At 36.4% G+C, this 17628-nt stretch overlaps 2 protein-coding genes across 3 annotated transcripts; both read left to right on the top strand.

Annotated features, from left to right (window-relative positions):
- Positions 1 to 5566: 5566 nt before the first annotated feature.
- Positions 5567 to 10257, top strand: LOC145235455 (uncharacterized). 2 transcript variants are annotated; one of them, XR_013861928.1, is made up of 6 exons: positions 5567 to 5721; positions 5909 to 6072; positions 7265 to 7424; positions 7935 to 8104; positions 8652 to 8793; positions 9572 to 9632. XR_013861928.1 is itself a non-coding variant. In XM_080099587.1 (5 exons), exons 1-5 carry the CDS (start codon positions 5664 to 5666, stop codon positions 10255 to 10257), a joined length of 681 nt encoding a protein of 226 aa, XP_079955713.1. In that variant the 5' UTR covers positions 5567 to 5663. The 2 variants fall into 2 exon arrangements, 1 of the variants encoding a protein (XP_079955713.1); XM_080099587.1 differs by lacking the exons at positions 7935 to 8104; positions 8652 to 8793 and adding an exon at positions 10117 to 10257 and having other exon boundaries at positions 9572 to 9729.
- Positions 10258 to 10885: 628 nt separating this feature from the next.
- Positions 10886 to 17352, top strand: LOC145235439 (receptor-type tyrosine-protein phosphatase S-like). Its single transcript, XM_080099586.1, has 11 exons — positions 10886 to 10947; positions 11119 to 11394; positions 11551 to 11829; positions 12337 to 12645; positions 13120 to 13441; positions 13925 to 14132; positions 15157 to 15320; positions 15453 to 15627; positions 16061 to 16131; positions 16461 to 16945; positions 17299 to 17352. The coding sequence occupies exons 2-10, from the start codon at positions 11130 to 11132 to the stop codon at positions 16648 to 16650; spliced, it is 1983 nt and encodes a 660-aa protein (XP_079955712.1). The 5' UTR covers positions 10886 to 10947; positions 11119 to 11129; the 3' UTR covers positions 16651 to 16945; positions 17299 to 17352.
- Positions 17353 to 17628: the final 276 nt, after the last annotated feature.

Here is a 17628-nt window from a genome sequence, read left to right as displayed (position 1 = left end):
AGTCTTTTTGAATGAATTTGAACTCGCAAAAGTAGTTCCGAATAATAAACATGGAAATCGTAAATTGTCAAACAACTACCGGCCAATAAGTTTGCTTTTAAACCTTTCAAAAGTACTAGAGAAGCTGGATCTTTGTAGTTAACAACTAAAAGCTAATTTATTTCTTGCGAAACTATTTCCACAACACCAATCTGGATGAATTCAGTTTACTAGCAATTACATTATATTACTTGGCGCGGAAATGTTTTAATGGTAATTTATTACGTCACAAACAGGACTTTAAAAACTATATTTAAATTGTGCACGAACAATTGCCTCTTAGTGTCCTTTAAAAATGCAATAAAGAACTATTTCTTGTCACAGAAGACACTTTTGTCTAAATACAAAAACCTCAAGAACCTCGCGGTCTCTACAAACTCGCGTAGAGGACCCTAGTTTGGGCACCGCTGCTTTAGGCTTATCCCAAAACTCTCAATTAGGCCCCCTACTTTAATATGTACATAAATGATTCTGCGAATTGTATAAAATTTGAATCGCCAATAAAGTTTGCCGATGACACAACCAATTTATTATCATCTAAATTAGTGGTTCCCAACCAGGGGGGAATTCCCCACGGGGGAGGGGGGGGAGTTTTGTAATTTGTAGGGGGGGGGGGGGGAATTTGTGTCACAATATTAATCTTCTACTGGTTGTCTGTGCTATGTGTTATTGCTGCATTTGCCAAACATATGAGCTGAGAAAAAGAAAGTAGGGGGGAATTAGATTTGAATATCGACTAAGGGTGCACAGGACAAAAAATATTGGGAACCACTGAGCTAAATCCAACAAAACATTGCAGTGCATGGCGAAAAAGGAAATATCTAACATTAGTAACTGACTAACCGCTAATATAAACTCAACATTTCGAAAACTATCCTCTTTCGTCAACAAAATCCCAGCTAATAACCAGTTTAAGTCAAAGGTCATGTACTAAAGCATGTCGAATCCATTAATTTTTTAGGAATAATTCTCGATGAAAGGCTATCCTGAACGAAGCAGAGAAACAAACTGATTTTGGAAAAATGGAATTGAAAAAACGTCATGGAAAAAAAAACTTGATAATCTTATACAAGATATAACAAATTCTCAATAAAAAGACCTTTCAAATCTGTATAATTTTTAATTATTTCCCACATAAGGTATTGCATAACTTACTGGCACCACGGACAATCAAAATTAATTACCAGACTCCAGAGTATATGTCATAAACTTCCGAAATGTGTGTTTGGCATTACACATAAATGTGATCTGGCCAAAATAATTAAGGAAAAATCTCTGCTTTCCATCAGTGAGTTATTCGAGCCTGTTGTTATTATCAATACACCTGTACTTTACTCATAAAATCTACGCCTTAGGCAACCAAGGTTTTTGATACAGTGCCACACAACCAGCATGCGTTTTGAGTTGTTGATGACAGTACACTAACCGCCTATAGCGTAATTTACTATCGCTAAAGTACTACTTCTACTAACAGACTTTCCTGCCTGATGTTACGCATAAAGCAAATTCAACTGGTTGATACCAGTGGGTCAGGGCTGCCACTTTTGTTTGAATGAAATAATCTGGTTTGAACCTCAAAAAATATCCAAAATCATACCTTAACATAAATAATCTAATTTAATGTAAACTAGTAGGCAAACAACAACACATACAAAGGTTTTTATATTAGATGTTAAAGAAGCTTACTTCTTCCTTTTCACCACTATACTTTTTTTCTGTAACAATTATGTGGTTACCTGGGTGGGACATCTGTAGGTTTGTTCGGTTCCTATGGTCTTTACAAACGTTAAAAAAACTATCTAGCTTTTTTAGCCATCATCTACATCCCAATTTTTTTCATCTAGGCTTAACTAAAACTATCTAGATCTCGCTATAAAATATCTGAAGTCGCAGCCCTGCAGTATTAGGTTGATATAAGCGAAAACTGCTATTACACATACCCGCGCATGCGCGCGCGTGTGTGTATGGGATTTGTCTTTGCACATCGTGATAATTTGCACTTTACCTCACCTTGAAATATCAAAAATCGCGTGTTGTGTGAACTAACATAATTACCTGCAAATGTGCTGATGTCTGGTAGTTGCATGAGCAGAGTTTCGCTGTAGTTGTTTTCGCATGATGCAGCTGACACCGGATGGGATATGACAAACTCCTGCAACCCCGAAAAGAAAGTCTGATCATCAAAGCGTGAACTTAGAATCCATTCAGATTTTTTTGTCTGTGTATGCTGTATAGGTTAAGAGCAGTGGTTCTCAACCTATAGTGGACCGTGACCCCCTAAAAGTAAGTTTTTTGGCCTCGTGGCCCTCTTCAAGTAACCCTGTAGGACCTGTGGCCCCCTTAAAAATGTAAATGGCATATTTCGTGTTTGAATTCGGTAATAATTTCGGTTTCAAACAGGTCGATCCGTAATCGTGAAAAATCTTAACATAGACAAATAACTTAGTATGTGAAATAGTCGATTAAATTACGGAATAAACTTAAAAAGAAAATGGCATTTAGTGGGTGTTTCTGGTGAATCTACACCCGTGGCTCCCCAGAACACAGCTTGTAGCCCCCCTGGGGGGGCATGGGCCCTGGTTGAGAATCACTGGTTTATAGCATAGACGAGAAACGTCTACGTTCATAAAGGCCAATGAACACTTTATTGTCACTTATGTAGGCCGCATGTACTGTCCCAGATGCCTTGACTGTTGTTCCCAAACCATTTAATTTACAGATCAGACGTTTCGTAATTTCCCGTGTATGACTCGTGGTCCAAGATGAATGCAAGCTAATAAAAACCTTAGCAAAACAAAACCTAAGTAATTTTTACTTTTACCACCACAGCATGCAAGATTCATTTTAACTAAATGTTGTTTACTTGGTTAAAACTAAGTTATTAATGATCTAAAAGCGGTTTGTGAAATCACAGACTAGATTAAGGTATCAAGTTATGCGCAAACAATTACTTTATTTTGTTACTTGTGTTACAATAAAAAAAGGGATTGGCTCGCAAATAAGATTGTCCAGCCACGAGCTGAGCTCTTGGAAGTCGACAGAAATAGCGTCGTAACCTACTAAGGGACCAGCATGCATTCTAGTTTGGAAACATCCGGCATAAAGTGCTAATTTCTTAAGAATGCAACCACAGTTTTCCCTGCGACGGGTGTAGCGTTCAATATCAAGGTCTTTGAAAGCATTTTGACATGTAAGACCACATTTATTTCCCTAAAAAGGCCACATGTGGCCCGTGGCTTCTAGGTGGTTCGTAATTTGGCCCGGCACTGATTTTGAGTGGGATACCCTTCTCATAGACTCATTTATTATTATTTTTTTGTATTTTTGTTGTTGGTTTATTTATTTATCTGTTTGTATTTTTTTGTTATGTAATACAACTGTTTTTAGTCCCAGTCTTGAAGTCCAAATACTCTCCAATGTGAGTCCCTGTCACATAACGCTTGTAGTAACAGTGTAGCTGCAGCGCGTCTACCATCTGTCCACCAATGTACCATCACCTTTGTCGTGCTTTTTAACTTCTAAACGTTGCGCAGCTATTTTCGGAAATAAACTCAACTCAACCCAACACATTGGAAAGTATATTTTAAGAACACACATATAATGATGGTTTTTGAGCCTGATTCGACTTTTGTCTGGGATGTCACACATAGGTCGTTTGTCGGATCCTTCTTTTTGCGTCGAGTTCGGGCTTAAGTTTGAATCTAACGGCCTTGATTCGATCGGGCCTGACGTCACACTCGGCTACATTTGTGTCGTAATTTCACTTTAGTAAATAGAGTTTCCTGCCAAATTCGGGCGTTTTGAAAAATATGGGCTTGAGCAAAGCCTTTACCGTTAAGACCGAAAATGAGTCTGGTTTTTAGTCCCACTTGCAACTCTACTACCAGAACCTATACCCGCGTAGCACGCTCGGTTTAAACAGGTTAATTCTTGTCGATTTAAATTCCACAAAAGGCGTGTTTTGACAGGTTTGTTCAAGCTGTAATGCATTCCGACCCCTGTTTAACTAATCATGACCTGGTACCTTGAAGAGCATTTTTAACTGTTTGTCAATGGTTTGTAACTGGTATGCGATATACATATCAGAAAGGAAAGTTACAGTCTAATGAGGTGGTCGGCTGCCCCAGCCCGCGGCCCATGCCGGCCCGCGAGGAGTTCGTTGCCGGGCCGTATTATTTTCAGGTTAAATACAACTTTCCTCGTGCATCCCGGGCATAATAGACTAATACAGGCGTGTTGTAGACTCTGAACGGCCGCAAGGCTGAGCCTCACAAAGGGGGTTTGTCACGTTGAAACACGCCCCGCCCATTCCCACACAAATCACACTTCCCGAGTCACGTGTAATAATCCACAGCGACAACAGCGGCAACAGCGGCAACAGCCAACAACCACAACGTCGTACACAATCAGGAACGGACAGAAACAGGAATGAGAACGGAAACGGAGACGGTTTTCTAAACAAAAAACGAAACACATTTGACATATGTCAACGCACAAAAATGCCAATGACTAACTTACCAACTATTTTGCGACACAGGTCAACAGGTACAGTACACGTTAACAGTTGCAAGACGATGAAGCAATCGCTGCAAGCACTATAGGAAATACAGCACGCCATAAGTCACACATAAAGCTATGAATTAATTTAGGTCACAAATCGAATTAAACACTCACCGACAATCACGGTAAACAATCTTCACTTGAAGATTAATTAGTCAGTCGTCACAATATTCAATTTAGCCTTATTCGTCTCTAAAAACGCAACACAAACGAATTTACTTGATACAGTAGTAAAGCCACCTTACTCGACCACGTAACCACGTTGTACAGTAAAATGAACCAATCATTGCAACATTCAGACAAAGACGTTCCAATTTTACTGTTACGCACATGGCGATTGTAACGTCATAGCAGGGGAATAATGAGACAAGTTAATCATGCGTAACTGAACGTGGAGATGTAACACGTGTAATTGCTAAATATTTGTAGTTTTTTGAATGCTGGTTCGCGATAAAATTACACTTTCAAAAACGGTCCGCAGTCCAAAAAAAGTTGCCGACCCCCTGGTCTGATGTATGGTCCATATTTGCAATGTCAATCCTGGCAGCAAAGTTAGATGCATTTGTTCCACCTTGTCATGTCACCATACACACACGGTGATAAAAGACATTAGGTTTTTTACAGCACCTCATTTCAAATTGTCAGCGATTTGTTTGCCGCACACCGTGTGATGCGTTTCCGCTCTGCGGCTCCGTCGATCTGGAACGGAAGATGACTTCACGCATTAAAGCGGGCTGCTTGATTGTCCCTGGAAACCATAGAAAGAACATTATCTGTCCTGGTGAGTTAAACACCAAGCGAGTTGTTAATTGAACGAGGTTGGGTGTAGGTATTTCTTCTTCTGTCGTTCAGCAAACTTTGACTTTTAGTTATAACAACAACTTTGATAACGTAAACGTATAACTTCAAATAGATGTATCATACCTGTAGCTTTTTAAGCAAATTTTATTCATTGGGAATGCAAATTTATTGATAACTGAGTTACAGCATTTTTTTCTTGCTAAAGGAATTTTGATCTAAGTGATTTTCTGTGTACAAAGCCGGGAACAGTGATTTCGACACAGATGCTTTTCTTTCGCGAGTTTTTCCTGCTGGTGTTGCTTTGTGCTTGGCAAACTGAAGGTAGCCTACGTTGCTGTTTACTAAATGCTGTGTCTTTAGCTAAATGTTTTTATCTAATAAGCTTCTGCTTTAAATCATCGGTTATACGTTCTTACTTCTGTTAGGGATCGAAATTACACTCCTCAAATAAAAAAGGGTTGTTATATTGTTCCATACCCTTGTATGCGTGTATGTTTGCTTCATTTAGCCAATACGCCATGTGTCCACACCGGTACTACGGACACAACCAGAAGGACTCAGCTCACATCGGATTGTTTGTTTTTCACGATGGCAGTAACAGATGCCACACCGGGACGAAAAATTGCAGCCAAAATGGATTCTGGTACCCTCGGACCCAATGGGATGTGCCGGGTTAGAGTATTTGTTTTAATGAACTCCATAACTTTTTCACTCTTCTTTAACGCAGGCTTATTTTTTCGTTTTGTTACTTTGTAAAATTTTCGTACATCGACGCAGCACACATTGTCAGGCTTTTGTGTCGGATCAATATAGCAACTAATACAAGATCACACCTGCATTATAAATTGACCACACTAACATTCGGGGCTTTTGCATACTTGAGTACCACTAAATTGTCTGTCGAGTCTCAATTTATGCCAACTCTCACGAGATTCGATTCTCAAAGATTTCCTAATAAAGACTTACAATCAAGTCTGAAAAGTGAAAAGGGCAAAACTTTGATATCAGACTTGCCGAAAGCGCATGGAATGAGGCAGGAATAAGCAACGTTTATCTCCGTTGGATCAAATGCGATCTGCATGATTAGACCACGTGTCGCCGCTTCATAAAACACAAGTTGACTTTTATACTTTATTTAATTTTATAACTGCGACTGAAGTTAAACAGGTAACCAAACTACAGTAGAATGTGTAAGCTCGAAACTTTTTGAGCGAAACGACATGAAAAATTTCAGGAAAAAACAAAAGTTTTTTGAACGGGGATTTCCCGTGCCGTAGCAAACTATGTCTGCATTCAAATCAAGTCAAAACAAGGCAATAATAAGTGCATGTAAAATGTAATCAAACAATAATACGCAAGCAACGCAATTATTACTGGTGCCTGGATGTCATGGCCATCATAAATGGTTAATAAAAAACGCTGTGTGAAAGTACGGACATTCTGTTTTGTAGATTTTGTTATAAAATCTTGAACAAGATGCTTATGGTGGCTTGTAGAGCGTTGTCTTAATACTGGTCACTAATAATTGCTTCGAGTCAAGTAAAATTATTTTACTGACAAAATGAAAATTGTGACGCTATTTTATCATTACAGCTTTTATGTCATAGTGCTTTTCTATAGTTGGCAACTTTCACTAGGTTGCAGGTTTGCAGCATTAATGTTTGGATTTTTCACTTAAGCAAACACAGAATGCCTTAATAAGCACAAGGCACTTGTTTTGATCACTTGGTTCTATTGTGCGAAAAGATTCTTACCAACAAAAAACATTTTTGCAACTTTTATGAAAATCTTAATTGGTTGATTAACACTATAGCGCACACCTTTTTTAAAGGTTTCTTGAAATGAAAATTCTTATCATAAACAGGTTTACTCGGGTATATCCGATACAAACTTTATTGATAAGTTTTTGATTGATGGAAGTAATGATGGATTGATTTATCAACCCAATGATGCTGTTAATGCAAATTTGTATCTGACCTGTTTTCAGGATGCACCACAACCAGTTACATTTTCATTCTACGCAGGTATGATGGTTCTCATTGTCTATACTCTAAAAATATGTCCAAGACCACTTATATTACCTGGACCACATTTGAGAATCATTTCCATTGGCCTACATAGTACAATACACTAAACTGTTTATGAATATCTCTTTTAAGGATACATATTTTTCTAATATTCCTTGTTTTAGTTTGTGTACATGCGATGTAAACATTTGTTTAAATGCCTCAGTAACGGCTAGTTGGAAAATGCTACAAAAACTTACAATCTGTCTGTTTTCTTAATTTTTAACAAATTAGCTGGCACAAACAATCATTTACACCCACAAAATGTTGGCAAGTGGAGCCCTAATTATTTGATAAAACAAGTAAATTGCCATCTGGTTTTCAATAGGTGGACAGTCACAGTGTATTTAAACACACATTGATTGGAATTTTAACATGTTGTTTTTTTCATTTTTTTGTAAATGTGTGTGAAATAAAACTTTTAGCTTTATTTTTTTTTATTGTTTTTTTATTGTTGTTGTTTTTTAGTTGATACTGTTAATGTTGAGGAGATTGAAAATATTCAGCTTCGGCCAAAAGACAATTCTACTTCCTACCAACCAAACACATTGTATCATTGAAAAGTGATTAATTATGCTGATGATGCTGAGGCATCATTCACTTTAACATACGAGATACATGAGAATGATACTATACTGGTAAAAAAAACTGCTGCTCTCAATGTACATTTCCTTTTAGTTATTTTGCACTAATATTATTAGTCATCTCAACCATGTGCTTTGCAAAAAAGAAAGTTTTAAAATAGGCAACTAATGTAGAACATGCTGCTTACTAACACTTACCGTAAAAGTAATTCAAAAATGCAACAATTGGGTGATAGTTAATGCTATCACTATACTTTTCCATTCAATCTGTACCACTATTGCAAACAGAACCAGTTATGCATTCCTGAAAAAGAACCACAGCACATTTTAACAATAAAAAAGTTTTAAACCATGTCATTATGATGTGTCAATTAGAGTGTTTTGTCATTTTGCCCCATTCGTTACCCTGTTAAACCACCAAAATGGATCCAAAATTAGTTTAACAATTTGCATTATTTGGGAAGCATATTGGCACTATAAAAAGCATTGCCATATACAGGACCAAATGCAAAAATTAGTCAATATGCTGTGTACTGTTTCGCCATGGCCATGTGTAATTGCATTGAGGTGAAACATACTCACGTTTTTAATTTTGTAACAGGGATACAGTGACAATGAGCAGCACTCACTAATGGTAGAGACATTCCAAGGCTCTTTATATTACACTGGAATATCTATTAATGTACAACTCTTGACATCAGATACAGTCAACCCAATGGATTACTCATTTGAATATAGAGCAGGTGCAAGGATTTTCATAGACAGGGTGGTCCAATACTAAATTCAAAAATGCAGGTTTCATAAATATTTAACAGAATGCGAAGCAAGAAACTTCTTTGTATCAATAAATAAGTTTTCTTCCCAATCTACTTTGTGCTAAGTGACCTGGTTTAAACAGTGCACATCCGCTACCCAGTTTTATTGAGTGTTGGTGTTTCGAATAACAAGCAAGAAGTCAACACCCTTTTTTTACCAAAGCATAGAAAATCCATAGTTACACGACAATAAGTATATATAGACCTGGTGCGTTACGAAGGGCAAAAATACAATGTGATTTATTTTAAGCTGTCATTGTGACAGAAAAGCTGTCACAAACTGCAGACTAGAACTTGGATCATGCTGGACTATAACTTTATGGTGTCTTCTTTTTAATTGATTGATTGCTTTCTAAAAATACAATTTTGTTGTTTTAACTTCTTGGTCATAAAAATGCTTCAGAACAGAGTAAATCTTGTCACAGGATATCAATTAGGTTTGATAAATCTAGGAATATTTTGTTTTTTCATCTCTAATACCTTTTTATAAAATTGTTTACATACACTAACGTTCAAGTTTCCTAATTGTACGTTGCTAAAAGCTATATGACTTCAATGGTTTGAATTGTATAGTAAATAAAAAACAACTGTCAATTTATTTCTGTTGTGGTGTGCATGACTACAACCTGAATATGGACCTAAAATACAAAAACATTATTTTTTAAATCAATTTTTTTACAACATGCAGCAAATTTATGTGTTGTAGGCCTTCCATGTTTGACTCGGTATACACAATTTTTGCAAAGCTGGAATCTGCAATATCTGACTACATGTCCTTCGCGGCAGCTCATGATACATTTTTTTAACCCAATATCCATTGTTATTTCTTTGCCTGCACAAGAAGTTCCTGGCGTTAAATGCAATGTAAGTCCTGTATAGCCAAAGTTTGTATTTAAGTAGGCAAAACTTTTTTGTTTGTACATGCTTTTTGTGCCCTGAAGAGTAGCGAAACTGTGCAAAACCCATGTACTTTTTTCTAACTGTTTGTGTAAATCGGTTCTCAGCCGCGGCTCTCAGGGCTGCATGCAGCTCCCAACTACTTATTTTGCTGCTCGCACCAGACCTCAGAAAACCACCAAAGGTTGCTATTTTAGCTTTCAAAGAATTAATCTTTATTGATTTTCTGTGGTCTCGCTTTTATGTAGCTCCTTAAACTATTTAAAAACTACCATTTAGCCCCGTCAATAAAACAGTTTGAGATCCACTGGTGTAAATTATAAGATTTAATTTGTCATTGCTTCTTCTTTTCAGATCTACCAAGGAAACAATACTGACATTTTACTTGAAACCTTGGAATCAAGTCAGCATAGTATTGATGTATTTACGGTAACAGCTCATCAAACTCTCATTCATTGTTCAACCCCTGAAAGTTATGATGGAACACGTTGTTAAAAAAGCAATTTGTTCTGCAACTAAAAAATGTCCAGCTCAAAGCAGTTCCACTAACTGGCAACCAAACTTGTTTATTTAAAGCCCCAATCAGACACTAGCAGAACCAATTAAAGTTAATTTCTACTTGTATTTTTATAGTGACAAGTGATTCTAATTAATATATATATATATATATTTTTTTTGAGCATTTTATAGGTAGGTATACATACAGAATGTAGTATAAGTTGCATGAAACATGTTCTTTTTTAAAAAAAAATTTTGAAGATCTGTCCTCGAGGGTGTATATTATTAAACTTATAATCCCTTATTTTTGTCTCTAAGCCAATTTTGGTACATATATGCATGATAAAAATCCTGTTGTGATTAAAACAGTTTAGTCATAGTCCTCCTGTAAAGTATGTTTAATTTTTGTGTGTAATAGTGCCCTCCCCAAGTAGTCCAGCAAGCACAGTTACTGCATCTGCCATGTTTTTGATCATTGAGTGGAGTCCTTCACCCCATCATGGCGAAAATACTACATATTCAGTGGCATTTATGATGCTTTTGGGAATCGCCTGTTTGATGAAACCAATGTGACAAGTCCATATACAATTACTTCATTAACTCCTTCCACTGTCTACTATATAACTGTAATATCGCATTTTACCGTTAATATTGAAAAGTGCTCTGATATCTCCAGACACTTGACAGGCAAGTTTTATTATAAAATTGCTTTTACTTGCTTTTGTTATGCCCCAAATTTTAAAAGAAATTGATCTAGTTGTAAAAAAGCAGATAGCCATAATAACTGTGGTAAAATACTAATAAATTCAAAGAATGGGATGACCCACAGAAAATTAATCTGATCTCCATACTTCGCAGTGCCGGATCAAATGCCTCCACTAATGGTGGACTTTGTCTCAGCGGACACAGTTACAGTTAATTATAATCCTGCTATTGGTGGTTTTCCATGTTGTGAAATCACTCAATATGATCTATTCATAAATTCCACCAGTGGCAACCAGTCATTCATCAATTATCCACCAGAAACAGCTTTAACATTTTCTGCATCACCTAACAGTGCTTACCAAGTGTCTGTAAGAGCAAGAAACAGTGAAGGCCCTGGAGAGTATTCACCAGAACTTGAAGTTAACACCAGTAAGTAATGTCAAGAAGGTAACACTTTTTTGCATAACTAACAAAACAAATTTTATGCTGTGATGTAATATTTTCAAGGTCACAATTTAAATGTAAGGTTGTCTTGATTTTATTAATAAATTTTATTGCTAAATTTTGCAATCATTTTATGTATAGAGCCAGGACCAGTTGGACCACCAACTCAAGTTTCATCCACTTCCGTCTCTATTTCTTTTGAATGGGAACCCTTGATGCAGGGGGACTTTGTAATCCCTAATTATGTAGCTTCTATTAGTCCTTATGCCTCTGGGGATGGGAGACTATTTGTACCAAGAGGAACCAACGCCACATTTGCAAACCTGGAACCTAATAGACAATATGCTGTCACTGTCCAAGCTGGTGCGGTTGCTGGATTGGGAGCAAAAAGTGCAGGATCTGTAGTTTTTATGCACACAGGCGAAAACTCCTAACAAAGTAACATATTGTGCTTTTACTGGTGTTCCTACTTCTGTTTGACATCATTAATAAACCTGTAAGACTAGTGACGTTGATGTTGTTTACAAAAAAATATCACACTGTTATTTGGAGCATGCAGTACAAAGAATGTCTAATGTGTAGTTTCCCATTGGCTTTTAAGTGTAAATAAACTCAGATATGTTTTGCTTGGGTGCATATACTCGTGTTACTTATGGAATTATCATGTGATGAACGTTGACACCCAGTGGTGAGATTCAAATATGTTGTCAGCCTGCTTGCTGATCTTATGAAAATGGTGGTGGGTTTCAAATTTCCAGTGGTAGAATTTCATTTTTTGTCATTCTAACCGGTTCGCTGGTCTCATAAAATTTCAGGAGACGGTTCTACAGAACCGGTGCGGATTGGCTGAATCCTACCACTGTTGACCCCCCAAGTTTACTTAACTGAATCGAAATTCTCATTGTAATTTGCATCAATTTTTTGTAGCTCCAAGTTCACCTCCACCCCCCGTTTCATCAACTGCTTCCCCTCCAACTACCTCAATGATTACATTTGAGCGGTCATGTGCTGAGTTTAGAGGTTGTTTGGAAATTACACGGTATCGAATTGAATGGGTCCAAGTTGGAGGAAATCAGAGTGATAGTGGGTCTGAAATGATCGACACAGACCCTGATTTATGTGAATTCACCTACCACATTTCTGGTCTCAGAGTCAACACATTTTATAGCATAACAATTGCAGCTGGAAATGCCTATGGCCTTGGACCATCTTCAGATCCAGTAGAAATTTGCACAAGTAAGATACAGGCTTACAGTGCTGGTTTTGGATCCAACCTATCTATTTAGTCTTTCAGTATTGACCTATTTAGTTTTATCGAACTAGTACTTCCATTCTTCATAATTTTGTGATTTAGCAGAAACACAGGAATACTAAAAAACAACAACATATGGATTAAAACAGTGGTTCTCAAACTTTTTTGATGCAACGCCTCTGGAAAAGTTTTCTGGACTTGCGATGCACCATCAAATGAAAGTTAATGAGGAAACTTTTTATTAAAGTTGTGTTTCTTGATAACACAACAAAAAGACACAAAATGAATATTCTGCGATGCCCTTGGAAAGTTAAAACTACGCACCAGGGCATCACGATGCACAGTTTGAGAACTACTGGATTAACTAACGTGACGGTTTTGGCGAAGGCATTTTCTAACAATTCCTTGTATTGCTATAAATATTCGCAAATGTAAATTACAAAACCATACATATTTAGACCCTGCTGTGCCAGACCCACCTTTAGTTCAGTTTCACCATCAACAACAAGCAATCATTGTGGAATGGGAACCGCCAATAGTGGGTGGAGGTGTACAAATTACAATGTACAAGATTGCATGGAGCTCTGCTGCTGACAGTGGACACAAACGTGTTACTGTGACCAATTCAAACCACACTGCTGCTATAAATGGTCTGCTACCAGTAACTACATATGAAGTCACTGTACAAACAATCAATGGTCATGGGATTAGTTCCCCTTCAACCACAGGCACAGTCACCACTGGTTCAGGAATTGTTTGTTCAGAAAAGCCAAGTATTAAGTATGTCAAATCTACACCATTTAATAACATTGCTTTGAGAAACAAAAATAAAACTATGAGGATAGTACCAGTTTTTGAATAAATTGTAATGGATGAACTTAATTTGAAGTGTGTGTATTTGTTTTTCAGCAAGTCTTATCAGTCATGTCTAGGATTTATTCATCTGATCTCTGCGTTCTAAAAAATGCTTTTTTATTATTTCTTTTTACCTCAAGTAATATACAAGGCAAAGTTCCAATGCCTACTTTAAGGCAAACACTTCGATTTCACTGTGTTTTTTGTTTTCTTCCGTTGCCCATTTATCATGACATACTTAATGCTTTAGGAAGAAACTATAACTATTACAGCTGATAGATATAGTTAAGTAGATGTATTTTATGCAACAGGCCAAGTTGTTAAACCACTAGCCTCAATATAAAAATATCTCAGTTTGGTGAATTTTGACATCTTATCCATTCAAATGACATATTCAATTTTAATTAGACTTACTGCTGAAGATGTAGCAAGATTTGGTGCAGTTGCTGGTGATCAAATTGTTGTGTCCTCAAGAGAGATTAAACATCAGGCTGCTGTAAACCAGTTAATGTCACAATGCAAAATTCCAGCTCCTGCTGGAAGTGGAGCCGAATTTCACTTTAATCTTACTGATTGTGAACCACTTGTTGGATTTGCAGTTGACAAGTTTGATGGGGTATGTGTTACTCTTGGACTGTTTTAAAGATCTTGTATTAAGCCTACATATAACTTTTCCTGAATTGCAAAATCAGATAGTTTACTAAATTGTACCCGATAGCTTACTAAATTAGGCCAACCATATGTTCTCTTTTTGGAGGGCATGACCTCCTTTTAACAAAAACCAAGTTGACCCCAGAGGACAAGAAAAATGCCCAAATGTCCTTCTTTTTATTTCCTGATTTACCTAATACATACGTGACAATTATGCCTTTAAAAATAGTCAAATATGCATCTTCAGCCAATTTTTTTTGAAGAATGAAGGTGGACATTTTTTTGAAAATAAAAGCTTATTTCAGTGTAGTGATGTGACAAAGGTTAAACTTTATCCAAACTATAATTCAATACCATCTAATTTCTGAGGCTTTTGTTTGGGGCCCTTAAAGTATTTTTCATAGTTTATCCAACAATTTGTCCTCATTTGGGGGTGGAAATATGGCAAGCCTAACTAAATAGAAAAATACTGAAAAATGGTTTGATACCCAATGCTTCACTGATAAATGCATATCACAGTCCACTTTTTTAGCAGTTGTTGTTCCCTACTACCTGGGCCAATGTAATGTTGCCAAATGGCCAAGTGGTTAGCACAACCACCTTGTTCACAAGGTTGCAAGTGGTAATTCTATCTCGGCCACATGTGTTTTCCTGAGCAATAAACTTGAGTAGCATTGCTACAGCCCAGTGGCCCCCAAAGGGTTGAACTAACTTGAGGTTACCAACTGCTTAAATCAAAAAATAATATTTCAACAAAGTTGCAATAAACAAACAAACAATTGTAAAAATGCAATGTTATATGTTGTTTGTCCCCACATGTAAAGATCACAGTAAATAATAGAAAACATGTGCTTTGGTTGTATACGGATAAACTTAATGCTCTGAAATAATACAAAAACTTAACCTTAATACAAACAGTTTGAGGTGACCCGTGCCTCATATGAGATATTTTGTTTTTAATTAAACTACAGTAACCTTTTGTTTCACAGGTTGACAACACTAGCCTTCTCTACACATACACAATTCAATTGGCAAGGTTTTCTGTTCTGAGCAATGTTGTGCAACGGTTTGATCCAAGAGTATCATTTGATTTTCATTGTGTCTTTAATCGGTCACTCTCAGTGGTATCAAACAATGTACATCCCTACATAATGTAAGTTGGACCAAACTCATATCAGTATTAAAATATACACTGGTCTGTTATACCCTTTTCAAAAAGCTTGCACAAAACAGAAAATAAAAGCTACTTCCAACTTCACTCATGCCTTTGGCCATTTTTTTGCAGTAAGGATTTTGTTGCAATGGATCCCGACCATGGCCAGTTTGACATCACATTAGACTTTTTTACTTCTGACCACTATAACACCTCATTGGTTGGATCCCCGCCAACTGTTGAGGTGCTTACTTTTGTTTTTGCTCAACTCAGTCTTGGAGTGAACACAAGTAACATTGTTCTTCAGGTATGTATAATTAGGTTTTTGTACTAGTTTGTTGGAAGATCTTAATGTTTTTTGACTTTTTTGTGGCATTACAAATTTTATGTTGCAAAATCAACACCCAACTTCACCATAGGTCAACATACATATTTAGAAAACACAATGAAGAACATTTTGTTATACCTGTGCCGAAAAGTTTTTTAACACTCTTTGTGTTTTATGACAAAAGTAGCAACTGTTTTGAAACTGACCTCAAATTCAAACATACTTTAACTGTCTAAAAATGCGCTACTTTTGGAAAATTGAAAACATACTGTGCCAAACAGCGTTTTTAAGGATTATTAAGTACTTTTTTTTGTTAAAATGTTCTTTTTTGATTTTTTTCAATACTTGCAAACTAAAAGTAATGTCGACAATGTATTTTGTTTTTTCCCTCCATAAAAAAGCTTTTTTGTAGGCTCAATATTGTTGGGCGACTCCAAGTAGTTCACCTGAAGATTCAGTGTCATATCCTATAATTGTGGATGGGTAAGTATTTAAACTGGATCCTTTTACTTTTAGAATGAACACCCATCCTAATTATAACAATCTTGTTGAAAGAAATGTTTTAACAGAATCAATAGTGTATGTCCTTCTGTAAGTTATGCCAATTGAAGATGTGTATTGCTTTGCCAAAAGGACAACCTCATTCAAGTTTTTAATATATAAGCTACATCAACCACATGCTTTCACAATCATGTCCATGCATATGCATTAAAATACAAATTCATAACATACTACTTGCCATCCATATGTTTTTAGCTCTGATTCTGTGGTTTATGTCGTACTACTGTTTTATTGTATTCAATAATTTTCAGCTGCCCTGCAGACAACACATATGATGAGCCGGGTGCAATACTTGTCACTAGAAACTACCAGCCCAACACAGCACAGTTCCAATTTAAGGCATTTGTCTGGGTTAATATTCCTGACAAAGGCCAAACAATGTTTGTTCATTGTAACACAATGTTGTGTGACCGTATTGTTCACAGACTGCAGCACACCTAATTATAGCTGGATTGCAGGAACATGACAAAGTTGCTTAAAAAACATTAATATGTGTTTGATTGTTTCGATAAACATTTCCAAACTGGTGTAGTCACAGAAATTAAACTGTAATAAATATATTTTTGTAGTTTTATTTTAGGCACTAGCAATGCTGTGTACCAGAATTCAGTGTTTACTCTTTTAGGATTGTGACGTAATGCGCAAACGCCGTCAAGTACCTTCCTATGGTAACATTCAAAGAGTTACCTATGGACCAATTATGTTAAGAAACAAAGGAGAAGATCTTTGTGCTCAGGTATACGAAATGCAAATTATTTTTTTTCAAACATATACTATGGCTTGTTTTGCTGGTGAAGGCAAACGGAGGTTGTGAGGACCTGTGTATGGTGGAGAATCTGTCGACTAAATGCTTGTGTAATGCTGGACGAACGCTTAATAATGATGGAAGGACCTGTTCAGCAAAATGTAAGAAAATTTATGTGATCACACATTTAAGAACAGGAATTGCAAAGCATAATTTTCAATTTTTGGTTGATTATTATTTCTCGATATACTTGTTTTTTAAAGTACTTGTTGCTTTTGTTTAAGATTTGTTAATTTTTCAACTATATTCTTCCGTTGATAGTCTTGTATTCTGATTTTTTTCAGACTTTGACGGCCAAGAGAACCAAGAAGTTCGACAGTCCGTCTATCTTATGTTGGTTGCTGTTCTTATAGTGGTTTTGATGGGCATCAGCATACACAAAAACAAATCCTGAGAAGACAGTTGTGAAGGAAAATTGATAAATCTTATGTATTCAGAATTGATTATTTGAAATTCAAAAATATGGTGTTTAAAATCTTTCCTTCGTTAAATCTAAGCATTACACTGGCCAACACAATTTTTGGTGTCTTTAATGTTAAAACTGGTATTGACTAATTTTGGGGTGCTGATTTCAAAAATCATTACGGTTTTCTTCAATCAGGTCAACTTTTTAA

This window comes from Phallusia mammillata, chromosome 1 (genome assembly GCF_965637545.1).
Source record: "Phallusia mammillata chromosome 1, kaPhaMamm4.hap1.1, whole genome shotgun sequence".
Classification (NCBI taxonomy): domain Eukaryota; kingdom Metazoa; phylum Chordata; class Ascidiacea; order Phlebobranchia; family Ascidiidae; genus Phallusia; species Phallusia mammillata.
The sequence above is the reverse complement of the archived record's forward strand: the minus strand, read 5'-3'. Positions and strand labels throughout refer to the sequence as shown.